At 40.8% G+C, this 14,619-nt stretch overlaps 1 protein-coding gene across 1 annotated transcript in view; it reads right to left on the minus strand.

Moving 5' to 3' along the window:
* LOC120022640 (KH domain-containing, RNA-binding, signal transduction-associated protein 3-like) overlaps positions 1–14,619 on the minus strand; it is a 160,342-nt gene that overhangs the window by 71,900 nt on the left and 73,823 nt on the right. The window contains exon 2 of the mRNA XM_038966616.1: positions 8,157–8,284. Within this exon, the coding sequence (XP_038822544.1) occupies positions 8,157–8,284 (128 nt within the window). The remainder of the gene's footprint in view (positions 1–8,156; positions 8,285–14,619) is intronic.

Consider the following 14,619-nt stretch of genomic DNA (forward strand, 5'->3'; position numbering starts at 1 on the left):
TATATTCAATGTACCGGCTACAATGTGGGAATCTCACGTGTGGTAATAACTACAGTACATGTGTATATAGGACTTGCATTCTTGGCACAATAAAGTTATTATATTCAACTCTATCCATAGGCTTCATTAATGCCATTCAGACTTGAAGTTGATACAACTACTGTGATAGCTGAGGTTAATAGATTGGTATGAACATTGGTTCAGAACCTAACGTTTTAGGGTCCATACACAGATTGGCTACATACCGTAGCTAGCTACACAGCCATAGGCATACAGTTATTTTTATCCTTCGCTACACAATAAGCAAGTAAATAGTTAGCTAGCTATGTTACTTCAGCTGCATTGCAAGGCAAGATTACACAATTGTACATTCAAATTGCAGTAAAAGCTTCAGCTAGCTAGATTATTTACATCTACTGTTTCACAAGACGACAGTCTGGTTTGCTGGTTTTCTCAGGAGTCCCTAAAACATTAAACATGAATTACAAATGAATTATCCTAACACTAGCTAGCTGGCTAATGTTAGCTAGTCAGATAACTTGCTAAATAGCGATTTTCGTAAACTAACTTCATGACGAAGAAATATGCAAAAACGTTTGTCTCTACATTAACTAACATATTCCTCTCAATTGTAAATTTTTTGCTTGACTCATGACGTTATAACAACTTACATCTGGTTCCACCGTAATGTTTTGTCAGCCATCTTTGTTGAAGAATGCCACAAGGCAAGGGTGGTTCGCGTCAAAATTCGTCATTGGAACCACTCAATATGATTGGTCATATAAAAACCTTGGGACCCAAATGCATAATGAGTGCTCTAACTCCCCCTTGTGGTGGTCTGGAGCAATGAAGCCGTGACACTGGGTATCTCTAAGTCCCGTGGTGCAAGCTCACAACTTTTAAAGGAGGAACCACTGTAGCTAACATTAGCTGTCTCGCTAGCTAACGTTATGTGTATGATCTGTGTAGTAATACTATTTGTATCTCAGAACCATTTGCTTTGCTAGTAATAGCCTCATGTTAGCTAGCTAACATTGAACCTGGTTGGTTAGCTACCTGCAGATTCAACATCATGATTTAGGATTATGGTTCACTGTTTAGCTGTCTTAACAAAAGACTCCACTATGCAAGTATCCATTTTAATAGAATGTTTTTATTTACCAGACGTAGCTGGTAAATTCGCTCTGGCTATCTACTCCAATTTAAGAGCACTCTCATCTGAGTGTGCCAGAGCGCAGAATAACTGACAGGAACGCTCAACACCCATTGAATATGGCCGGTGTCTGTAAACACTGGCAAAAAAGCGTAAATTGTTGCCAACAGCACAGTTGCAATCACCAATGCTCTGGATAACATAAAAACAGCCTAACCAGCTCTGCTAAGGTGAGTAAAATGGTCAGAGTGAGTTCTCTCATTTGTGTCTGGAAGTAGCTAGCCAACGTTAGCCAGTTAGCTTGGGTGCTTGACTGCTGTTAGGACAGAATGCTCGGATCAACCCTTACAGAGACGGGTGGGGCTAAAGCTTGAGAGGGTGTGAACGATGCCTGAACGGGTGTAGACAAAGAAGAGCTCTTCAGTATGTAGCAAAACATTCAAAGGCCATTTTCCCAAAAGTGAGGTTACAAGTTCATCAACTTTCAAAGCAGAATTACACTCCCATACTTTCCCATTTCTCAACTTTTATCCAATATTTAAAAAAAACATTTAAAATGTTGCTACATAAGACCGAATCGAGCCGGTCGGTCAGAATTATTATTGTATTTGTTGTGCTGTTTATACTGCTAGAAATTTTGATGGATTAAACTGATTAATATGATGGTGTTTTTAGACCAAGAAAAACAAAAATGCATTTCACAGTAGCCTATGTAGGCCTCAGGGTTTCCGGAAAGTAATGCGCTGTACAACGTGACCGGTCGGGAGTAGGCCTAAGCGACTCCTAGTGAAGAGCAAAATAATCCGAACATTTCCACACCCTAATTGTAGGCTAACCAATACCCAAACGGAGTATTGATTTATCAAGACCAGTCCCCATGCTTGTCTCAGAGCAGCGTGAAACGGTGCTGAAGTAGTTGACCACACGTGGGTAGGCTAATGCTTCAAATCCTATTATAACAATTGGATGACTTTGGGTGTTTCAGTATGCAACAATTTGTTGGCTGCAAATGCATTAGCCTACATTATTCCAATATTTCTATCATTCAGTGATATTTATTCCCATAGTAATTTGTTTTGGATCCATCCAGATGTGGTTAGAAAACAGTGCATGTGGTGGGCTATGCAAAGACATGGATGAAGTGACATGCCTTGTAAAAATCCAATTAATTAGAAAGGCTGCTAAAAACACTTCCACCTGGTCAATAGCATTGTTGTGTACTTACAAGTACAGTGCACTTTCACTCCATTCTCCGCCTGACTCTCTACCAATGCCACCAGATTATTAGTTATATTGATGTTATCTATTCGGGAACATTCCACAAGTAAATGTAATAAATAAAACACCTACATTAAATAGCTCAGGTCTTGAAAATATGTGATATAATAATATTTTATCTGGGCTTAGTAGCGGAGGCTTCATGCCTTCACCATCAACTTGTTAATTTAGCAGACATCATTTGCGTATACACATAATTGTATACATATACACACACATTGTCAACACATATATTTTAAGAATATAATGGAATATAAGACACCATGTTCATTTGTCTTAGAATAAAACAAAAGCCATTCAGTGTAACAACAGTTTTAGTAAGTAATACGCTACGGTCCGGTTACAGCTTCTTCTGATAAAGTAGGAACAAAAAAAAGTTGTTCTTTTTAAAATGTGCGCGCGGGACAGAGGAAGAGCAATTCTTACACTATTGTTCGAAACTCAATCACTATCTTCTTCATCCTCATCATTCAGTCAATTCAAATTCAATTGTAAAAGATTTTGTCCCGTTCAACAACTCCAAATCACTTTGCATGTGCACCAAAGGGATAACTTGAAATAACATGATGTAGGTAGATTAAATAATCAAAAGGAAAAATGTTATTTTTTATTATCCTAGTGGATATCAGTATTTTAGGCATATCATGTGAATTAGGCCTCATGTAAAATCATTGTCAAAAGTGCAAGAGATACTGTTGCATGACAAACAGGTGCTGTTAGATTACAATATTATTTATCTGCCAGTTTGGAACAGTGTAAATAATACTAAATAAAGTAGAAGTAATACCAGAGAGTCTGTTCTAATGAATACAGCATAGCAAAGTTTAAAAACAGATGGATTTGTGAAACTGCTTTATCCAACATTTTGTGGTTGCATGAGACTTGGTGATCACAGAATCAGTAGGTTAAACAAACAGTCAAACAAGCAACAGAAGCAGGAACAGCATAGGGCTGAGTGACTCACTCATTCCTGGCTTTCAAAACAAGTTCTATTATAATGCAGGGTTAAAGACACATTCTTTCTGATTGTCTTTAGCATGCAGTCTCTCCTCTCGCTACAGATACTTTTGTTTGAATTATTGGATTATAATAAATGTATTTATTTGTAGGGGTTGATGCATTTTTCGTTAGAGCAAATCTGGTCTTTGATGTTGAGTTAGAAATATGAAACTTTAGTATACTTAAGCATTGAATACATTGCAAGTTTGCCCTTTTTTGTCCATTAGGTTACACGCATCTGATGATTCATTACAAATAGGATTTATTTTATTTATTTTGTTTACATTCTTCATTGTAACCACAATATCACAAATAATTGAACACACGCAACATGAGCAGATTAACTTGGTCAAAACATGTCTTTATTAAAGACTATGAGAAAGAATGTTGGTACTTATTTATTTTGATCCAAAGCCACAAATGACTCACTCAGCTGACATATTTAGCTTAATTCTGCAAAATAGCCTACTAATTAGGTCAAGCCTAAACGAATATATTAAATTACCTAAATAAACTAGTACATTTCATATACAAATTAAGTAGCTCAGGTCTTGAAAATATGTGCAATGTTTTTCCCCTCCCTACCTCGCTGGAATCTCTTTCATTCAGTTTCTTCTTCACATCAGCAAAGAATGACTCTGTTTTTCAGAAACTCCCTTTAAGGTGCCATAGGAAAGTATTCAGACCCCTTGACTTATTCCACATTTTCTTACGTTAATGACATATTCTAAAATGTATAAAATAAAAACATCCTCACCAATCTATACACAATACCCCATAATGAAAAAGCGAAAACATTTTTGCTAAAAATAACAAAAATAGAAACACCTTATTTACATAAGTATTCAGACGCTTAGCTATGAGACTCGAAATTGAGCTCAGGTTGGCGCCCCCCCTTGGGTTGTGCCGTGGCGGAGATCTTTGTGGGCTATACTCGGCCTTGTCTCAGGATGGTAAGTTGGTGGTTGAAGATATCCCTCTAGTGGTGTGGGGGCTGTGCTTTGGCAAAGTGGGTGGGGTTATATCCTTCCTGTTTGGCCCTGTCCTGGGGCATCATCAGATGGGGCCACAGTGTCTCCTGACCCCTCCTGTCTCAGCCTCCAGTATTTATGCTGCAGTAGTTTATGTGTCGGGGGGCTAGGGTCAGTTTGTTATATCTGGAGTACTTCTCCTGTCTTATCCGGTGTCCAGTGTGAATTTAAGTATGCTCTCTCTACTTCTCTCTCTCTTTCTTTCTCTCTCTCGGAGGACCTGAGCCCTAGGACCATGCCTCAGGACTACCTTGCATGATGACTCCTTGCTGTCCCCAGTCCACCTGGCCATGTGGCTGCTCCAGTTTCAACTGTTCTGCGGCTATGGAACCCTGACCTGTTCACCGCACGTGCTACCTGTCCCAGACCTGCTGTTTTCAACTCTCTAGAGAGCAGAAGCAGTAGAGATACTCTTAATGATCGGATATGAAAAGCCAACTGACATTTACTCCTGAGGTGCTGACTTGCTGCACCCTCGACAACTACTGTGATTATTATTATTTGACCATGCTCGTCATTTATGAACATTTGAACATCTTGGCCATGTTCTGTTATAATCTCCACCCGGCACAGCCAGAAGAGGACTGGCCACCCCTCAGCCTGGTTCCTCTCTAGGTTTCTTCCTAGGTTTTGGCCTTTCTAGGGAGTTTTTCCTAGCCACCGTGCTTCTACACCTGCATTGCTTGCTGTTTGGGGTTTTAGGCTGGGGTTCTGTACAGCACTTTGAGATATCAGCTGATGTACGAAGGGCTATATAAATACATTTGATTTGAAGGTCCCCAAGAACAACGTGGCCTCCATTCTTAAATGGAAGAAGTTTGGAACAACCAAGGCTCTTTCTAGAGCTGGCCGCCTGTCCAAACTGAGCAATCGGGTATGGGCCTTGGTCAGAGAGTTGACAAAGAACCCGATGGTCACTCTGACAGAGCTCAATAGTTCCTCTGTGGAGATGGGAGAACCTTCCAGAAGGACAACCAACTCTACAGCACTCCACTAATTAGGCCTTTATGGTAGAGTGGCCAGACAGAAACCATTCCTCAGTAAAAGGCACGACAGCCCACTTGGAGTTTGCCAAAAGGCCCCTAAAGGACTCTCAGACCATGAAAACAAGATTCTCTGGTCTGATTAAACCAAGATTGAACTCTTTGGCCTGAATGCCAAGCGTCATGTCTGGAGGAAACCTGGCACCATCCCTACGGTGAAGCATGGTGGTGGCAGGATTTATGCTGTGGGGGTGTTTTTTAGCGGCAGAGACTGGGAGACTAGTCAGGATTGAGGGAAATATGAACAGAGCAAAGTACAGAGAGATCCTTCATGAAAACCTGCTCTCAGGACCTCAAACTGGGTTGAAGGTTAACCTTCCAACAGGACAACGACCCTAAGCACACAGCCAAGACAACACAGGAGTGGCTTCATGACAAGTCTTTGAATGTCCTTGAGTGGCCCAGCCAGAGCCCGGACTTGTTACTTTTATTTGATATAAAAACTGTTTTCGATTGATCATTATGGGGTATTGTGTGTATATAGATGATGATTTTTTATATATATTTTTTAATCAATAAGGCTTTAGAACAAGGCTGTAACGTAACAAAACATGGAAAAAGTCAAGGGGTCTGAAAACTTTCCGAATGCACTGTATACTGTATACTTGAGGGGATATCACTCTTTCACACTGTGGTAAATACAGCCAGTTTGTTATTTAGAATATTTATTTTCTGTTTTTCGAGGGAAAGAAACAAAATGCCCACCGTGCCTATTTTTCAAAAATCGTCAGTTCACATGTCAAGTGTAATTGCGCAATTGTATTTACCCAAGTTCTCTCTCAACTCCGGGACTTCTTGCTAACATTATTTTTGCCTGATGCAGGACTCTAGTGCCAGAGAAGAGAGACTCTTGGACTGAAACATTCAAACCTCCATTAATTTATGAAAAGATAGTCAATTTGTGCCACAGTTCTAACTTCCCCTTGTGACAGTGTGGTGCGATGACAGAATGACGCAATTTACCACAATCTGCCAGCATCTACCACGAACAGTCACGGCATAATCTCAAAACTTTTAAGTGAGGAACCACTGCACATGCATAACCCATTCTCCATCATTGCAGAAGTACCCGCTAGGCTGACAATGAACTGTGCTGCTATGTGAATATGATAATCCAGGTTAACCTAGTTTTTAACCAGCGGCCCAATTTAAGAGTGTTAGGTCTTTAATTTAATAGCTAAAGTATAATTAATTTGTTCCTAGAAAACCAAACGTCTGGAACCTTCCCTATGGTGTCCTTGCCTGTTTCATACTATTGATAGAAAAGCTGTGTTTTCGAAGATGGATTTAAGCCTTCTGAACATGAGTCTAAACGGTCACTTTTGGAAAACGCAGCGAGCCACTTCAGTGGCGAAAACCAAAAAGTGATGTCTGTTGTTCAGGGACAAAACCCATTGGAGTCAGAGCGATCACTCTAGTCCATTGCTACCTGTCAGATTGAACAAATTGAATTTGTCTTCCTTCTGTGGCTTGTTGAGGCTCTAAACAGCGTATTAGCGGCCCCACTTATCAAAGCTGTCCAAGCAAATGTGTTTAGCTGCACTCCTATGTGACACAGATGTTTTTATGGATGACATTACATCTCCCTTTATTACACATGTCATTGTAATTGTTTTAGAAAGGGACAAAATGTAGCTCTCACCAGGTTATCTAGAAGACATAAATCTTGCACCGACAAAAGTAGTGCACTAAATAGGGAATAGTGTGTCAACACAGATTGTTGAACCTTCTGCAGCTTTCTATCCTCTGAAATCCAGGTCATTCATCTACAGCCACTCTCAGAGAGGACTGAGGTGAAAGCCTGAGTGAAGACATCATCATCACCTGAGTGAGGCATCTCACGTTTACGCTAGCCTCTCCGCCACCCTACTAGCCTCCCTGCTATGGTCCCTGTGGGAGCCGGCTGACATGTAGCTGCCGTGTGGCGCCATTAAAGGCTGATACTGTTGCTGGGAGCTTTGTCTCAGAGCGGAGGGCTGAGGGGCTCTCATCACATGGCTAGAGGAGCATAGCATTATTACTCAAACAGCATGGGCTGTTTCATCTTCACATGGAGGTTACTCTGAGAGGTGTGAGGCTCTGTGAGACGCTCTGTTTCTATTTGCTGGAGCGAGAAAAAAGGAAAGCGCAGGTGCTCTCTCTATCTCTCCCTCGCTCTTTTCTTTCGCTCTGTATTGCCTATTGTTATATATCTGCTTTGTCCTCGATAGACATGCATATTTTTTTCCCCAGTTTGTCTTTTCAAAGAAAACATGCAAGGTGCCAAAAGCAATTAGATAGAAATTAAAAGACCAAGAACAATTTAAACCTAGACATCTCTGCAGGAAATAGCATCCTCAAACATGCATCAGTAGTGAGTCATTGTCTCAGGATCAAACGGAAAGCATATAAGGGAACATAAAGAGTGACAAGCACATGGAGATGTGAACACACGTCATTGACCAAGGTCATAGAGCTGACGGGATGTCATCTAACAGAAGAATGGGAGGGGTTCTCTAAAATTAAAGGTGATTTGCACTAATGTTACAAAAACGTAAAATAAATGTTTGGAGAAGAAAACACATCACAGAGGCTAACTGAATAGAAACCATTCTTTATTTGCAGTTGCACAGTACGATCTGAAAATATGTAGCCAAATCCAGCAGTACTTACTTTGGGAAACTGTTTGACGGGTATTAACACTTTCTGGCCCAGCTTCATGTTCTTGTTGATGACAACATCGATGAACTTCTCCTCTTCTTTTTCTTCTTTTCCTTCATCTTTTTGTAATTGTTCAATTTCTACAGGGAGAAAGATAAAAGCAAGATAAGAGCCAATGACTATAAATGATTAAGACAAAAAGTGATCAAAGGATCAAAAGATGTTTGTCCATCTTCTCACAGGAGTTTGCTGAACTGAAATAATATAATTTACGGGTGCCAGTTTGCCGGTTGGTTTGTTGTCGCTCAGGCTCACACCTTTTTGCTTTCTCAGTCAACTGTGAAATAGGCTCTTTTGGCAATGCTGTAATTTACCTGGATATGGTTGTAATCATATCATAGTCATTCATCGTGCCCATTGGAAGAAGCACTCTGTCTGGTTTGTATTATTTTGCAATATAATAGTAGGTAGATCAAATTTGACTTTCCCAGACATTTGAATAGCTTTCATGTTTTTCCTCATGAAAATGTATAATTAGGGAGGCAAGTATATCTGTAGGTTATGTAAAATATTGGGCGTGATGGTTCCTCCTGTTTAGAAGGTAGCCTTTGATGTATTTGAAGATGTAACCTTGAAGGATCAATGAGATGGATAACATCTGTGTTCAGGAGCCAATAAAATGGTAATGTAGGGGGGGCCAGGGGGGGGGCAGGTAGGGAGGGGACCAAGGGCAGAACCAAAGTCTTCAGGCTAGCATTGGTCAGTGGACACTTTAACTGGGGTAGGAGGGAGGACTTCAATAGAAACACACACATTATCTATGGACATATACTACCTACTAGGGCTACAATTACAATTACCGTACAACCGTGTAACCAACTGTTATGGATGAAGACCGTCATTAAAATCAAATAACCATCAATATTATTGTATTTAAAAAATAATTTGGGGAATGACCACAAGGCAGCAGAAGCACACATAACACTAGGATGAATAGAACAGGCTTGGAACTTCTAACCCTGGCAATTTGACTGGTAAACTAATTGGTACACTCACAATGGCTGCCTGGTATTGTGATGCAATAATTTCCATGGTAATGTACGTACAATGTTAATTCAAATGATGTTAACTGATGTGGCTCATGAAATGGTATGTATTTTTAGTAATGTCAGTTGAGTTGAACCAACAAATCACAGCACATATTTTAGCACATATTTTACTTCCTGCTTTGCTCCTATGGGTACACTCGCAATGGCCGCCAGTCCACTCATTATGCCATCATTGACCTGAATGGGGATGCCCGTTCTATTCACAGTGGAGTGTATTCATGGATGCCAAAGGAAGCCAGGCTTCCCTCAAAAATTTACCAAGAAAAAAAGTCTAAAATAATTTATCTTTAGTCTCTCTGTGTTTCATAACGTTTCTTCAATTTGGAAGAGGCTAAATGTATCTCACCGGAGAAAGCATCCGAGCGATGCTATCTGATGCTGTCTGGTCAAAAGGAGTATGATATTGTTGCTGCCCATAGCATTGAATGCAAGGGAAGCCAGGGAGCATCTGGCCTCCCTTGATAAAATAATTCATACAATAATAGCCAATCAGCGTTAAGTTAAACTGAGTGAGCTCAACTGTGAATGGTCCTGGCGCACCAACAAAAATGTGTCAATGGAAGCCAATTTGGATTTGGCTTCACACCATTAACACAGCTAGAACAATGAGCTTTTCCAGTCATATCACATCAAAAGCCAAACGTAATTGACAGAAAAAAACATTGTGTTGTTGTCCTCCAGTGGCTAGCTAGCTAGTTCAAATGGGCCCTTTCCTAAATTAGTCATGGGTGGAGATAAGGATTTGGACTTGTAGCTTCACTTAATTATCCGTAATGCTCAATGATTACATCTGCGATTTTAATGTTGATTCTGATCCAGCCATAAATTCATAAATTGTGCCTCTGGCTTGAGAGGATGGAAGATCAATGTGTAGCTAGATGTAGAAGGCTAATGCTAACTAGCTGGCTAATGCCCATGAAAGGAAGTTAGGCTAGCGAGCAAGCATTTTATCAAGGTAGCCTATGACAACAAAAACTAAAAGTGTGTACTGTATGACAGAGTGATAGACCATTTCAGCAACATGAAAGAGAGGAGGATGGCATTGGCAGTTCTCTAAGTAGGGTGAGTCAACATGTTTTTTCTACATACGCACACACACACACACACTCACAAACAGATAAATCAGTACCATGGACAGCCACATTATATTTAGCTTATGTTGATTGGACTAAATTGTTTTTGGTATTGTTTAGTTGTCACAGTATTAGACTAAGCATAGGTGATTTGATGATGAAAAGTTGAAATGGTGCTGGAATAGTGGAGGCATCTCCTGTTTCCTCTCAATAACTCTCTGGTGTTCTAAATCAATAGTTGTTTAGTAGTCCGAAAATGTCAGAAACATGAATAACTTGCTTGACCATGCTGTAGGTCATGTACCTGTTTATCACATGCAATATGCTTTGTGGACTTCACCAGACAGATGTTGCTCTCTGGTTTTGTGATGAAACACACCGTGGTTGAATTTATTCTGCACGCCGTGTCTTCTTATTGTCTTATTCTTATAGGCCTATATATCACGGTGGTAAGACACAACTAACAGGTTATAGAGCAAACAGTGCAATTATCACAACACATAGGTTGTAATATGGCTTTTTTTCCTGGCTTGGCTTCCCCAGTGATTTATAACCATGTACCGCTACTGTCTATTCAGCACAGTCAGAAACAGAGGAGAGGAGAAAATGTGCGTAAAACAATTCTAATAAAAAACAAACATTATATATATATATTTTTTTTTTTGCTATTCAAATAGTTATTACAGTGACCACAGTCATTTGGCTGGCCAATTGTTGTCATCCAAAATTCCATGACCATCACAGCCCTACTGGCTTAGCATGATATCAGAGTGTAACTTGTGTGACACGTGTAACATCTGGGTCTTTCGCATACAGGCTAATAAAGCCATGGTAGTGATGTGAAGAAATTGAAAACAAGTTGTCTCCAGATTTGACTTTCTACTTGCTGCATATCAGTTCCATCGCATCTTGAGGTCTTGCTTCTCTGAGTTTTTGTATTTAATCTATACTTAACTCGGCAAGTCAGTTAGGAACAAATTCTTATTTACAATGACTGCCTTGTTCAGGGGCAGAACGCCAGATTTTTACCTTGTCAGAGCTCAGGGATTCGATCCAGCAACCTTTCGGTTACTGGCCCAACACTGTAACCACTAGGCTACTTGCCGCCCCTAGTTGACAGCATTAGATTCCAAGAATGAAGTGAAAGACTACGATAACGGATGTATCAGTAAGCTGGAATCTCTTCTAAGCCTGAACTCATCCCAAGAGGGAGCAGATTCCTCACATTCTGAGGAGAGCCCAGATTAATATTAATATGTGGCCTTACAGAGAGTCTGTCTTTGTTCCTCAATGCTCTGGTTGTCCTCAGGGCAATATTCAGTATCCTGTGGATGAGTCAATACCTCGTTATTGGTTTCAACAGTTCTCTGATGTTTCAGTGAAATCCCTCAATGTTCATGGCTATAAGGATTTGAAAACTTAAACGTGTGGATATTTCCCATCTATAATACCAAGCTGTCCCCTCTATTGAAACAACCTAAACTGCAGTTTGGTGTTCTATTTCCACAGTGGTTTGGTTAATACGTATCAAGAATACAGTGTTCACTAAGAGTGCCCTCTTCTCCTCTGAACCGGTGGTGACTGTAGTGGTAGATGCATTTCAACTGGCCCTGTCGGGATCCTTAAGTTCAAGAAAAAGGTCTTGTTTGATGGGGACTGTGGTTATTCTTCCTCCATCAAAGAGGATAGATATGTCATTAAAATTGTATTTACAGCTTTCCAAGGCCTCAGTGTGCTTCGGTGATAGCTAGGATCTACACAGTAGGGGGCCTGGTCCAGCTCCCAGATGTCTAGTCCTCTATTAGACATGGAATCACTTAAGAAAAGCAGTGCACTTATTTAGACCACATCCATCCTCCCATTTAAAATGCGTAAACTGGAAGAGATTTGCAAGATTATGCTTGACTTCCACATCAGACTGTGAGCGGTGAGGAGTTGAGGGGGTGGAGAGGGTTTGTTACATCCTCTAATGTCACATTGCAGAGAGGGTAAATGTTGCGATGTGATATTAAGAATATCAAGCGTCAGAGGTCTAACAGCGGTCACATCAAATATTGATCATGCAAACTATGTGGGGAATGCATACGTTGCATTTGTGGCTAAACCGTGACATTTTCGCCAAACTCCTTGAGACTAGTTGATAGATGCATAAGGTTAAGGGTATTACATTTCTTCCAAACAGGAGGCAATGTGGTCCTGGGCAATAATGGTCACACACCATGAGTTGGGCGACAAATGCTTGGACATTATTCTTCTAAATGTGTTCTGTCCTGCTCCTTACTCTGTCTTCATGTTGTTTTTGTTATGTTTTTCCAAAAGAAAGACATTATGTCTTTGTACAAACTTCCTCAGGCAGAAAATGTCCAAGTCTACTTTTGTGATGGTAAAGCATGTCAGAGCTTTGAGAATTTAGACATTTAGACAGAAAAAGAGAGAAACATGTTATGCAATGTTTCTGTGATATAGCATGAACCAAACATTATTACCATAAAAGGCTTCTTCAAATTCCTACATAAAGAAAAATAAGTAAAACTGTCTAACTCCACATTCTAACTCAATTGGCTGGAACAGACTGGTGCTTTAGAGTTAAATAAACATAATCATTTATTTTGTTACTTGTTTTATGTAGTAGTGTCTTAATCGATTTCCCAAACTTTGCAGTGAACACACACCGTAGCCTATATATCCTATATATTTCTGTCTCAACTTAATACTGAAATACTTCCCAGTCAAACAGACTATACAAAATAGTGTCATGATACAACATTATAGTATGTGTATATTATATTAAGAAAGAAATAATATGAGTAAGAAACACACAATATAAGTGGTCTGTAGGTTTGGGTAGCTAGATTTACCAGGTTACAGATCAATACCAGGGCTACCTGCTGTCATTTCAATGTGTCACAGTCTTGTGTTAGCCCAGTGTTTGATGTAGATGCTATTTTCCCCTCAAATTGCCCCCTGCTTGTGACTCTTTGTAGATTTCCATGACAACTGACAGACTGTGATGAAAAGCACCATACTCTGGGTTTCAGTCGGTTAAGTGATTACCTGAAGCCTCCAGGTGACATTGTGTGGTCAAAATAACTTCATATTAACACAGAGGGAATTTAACTAATTTCTCTCTGTCCTTTCAACAGATAGGACTCTTAGGGCTGAAAAAACCTGACTTTAAGTTGACATTTAATAAAAAAGAGTTAAAATACGTTTGTTTCTTGATTTCCTCTTTATTGAAAATTATAGTATATTGTTTTCTTTCTGCAAAAGAGATAATGAGTTTTACTTTTGGCTTTTAAGTGAAATCAAGGACCAACTGAATAGAAATGCTGAAACAGGAATTTCATGTCATTATTCTATAATGTTCTGAAGCAAAGCCTTAATGAACTGTGCAGACCTAGAACAACCCTGGTCAGTTTCCTCACAACAGGAGACCAGACGCTCCTCGCCTCTGTTCATTAAATCAATCTCAGACAAAAATCACTTTAAAATGCATTTACATTTGAATTATCAATGCCTCCTTCTCTTCCTCCACCTCTACAGCTCCACCTCCGTATAGTGATAGAGAAATGATCGCTACATGAAAGCAGGCTGTTGACAAACTGTCTATGTTTCATTCCTAATATGACCACCAATTCAGTGTGATTCAGGGTATCAGGCTGTGTACCTAGTTAGAGAAAACGTGCAGCTCAACACTCTGACCCTCCCACCATGCAGGGTGGTCTCAGCTCAACACTGACCCTCCCGCCATGCAGGGTGGTCTCAGCTCAACACTCTGACCCTCCCGCCATGCAGGGTGGTCTCAGCTCAACACTCTGACCCTCCCGCCATGCAGGGTGGTCTCAGCTCAACACTGACCCTCCCGCCATGCAGGGTGGTCTCAGCTCAACACTGACCCTCCCGCCATGCAGGGTGGTCTCAGCTCAACACTCTGACCCTCCCGCCATGCAGGGTGGTCTCAGCTCAACACTCTGACCCTCCCGCCATGCAGGGTGGTCTCAGCTCAACACTCTGACCCTCCCGCCATGCAGGGTGGTCTCAGCTCAACACTCTGACCCTCCCGCCATGCAGGGTGGTCTCAGCTCAACACTCTGACCCTCCCGCCATGCAGGGTGGTCTCAGCTCAACACTCTGACCCTCCCGCCATGCAGGGTGGTCTCAGCTCAACACTCTGACCCTCCCGCCATGCAGGGTGGTCTCAGCTCAACACTCTGACCCTCCCGCCATGCAGGGTGGTCTCAGCTCAACACTCTGACCCTCCCACCATGCAGGGTGGTCTCAGCTCAACACTGA

The sequence above is a fragment of the Salvelinus namaycush genome, chromosome 27 (assembly GCF_016432855.1).
Source record: "Salvelinus namaycush isolate Seneca chromosome 27, SaNama_1.0, whole genome shotgun sequence".
Classification (NCBI taxonomy): Eukaryota; Metazoa; Chordata; class Actinopteri; order Salmoniformes; family Salmonidae; genus Salvelinus; species Salvelinus namaycush.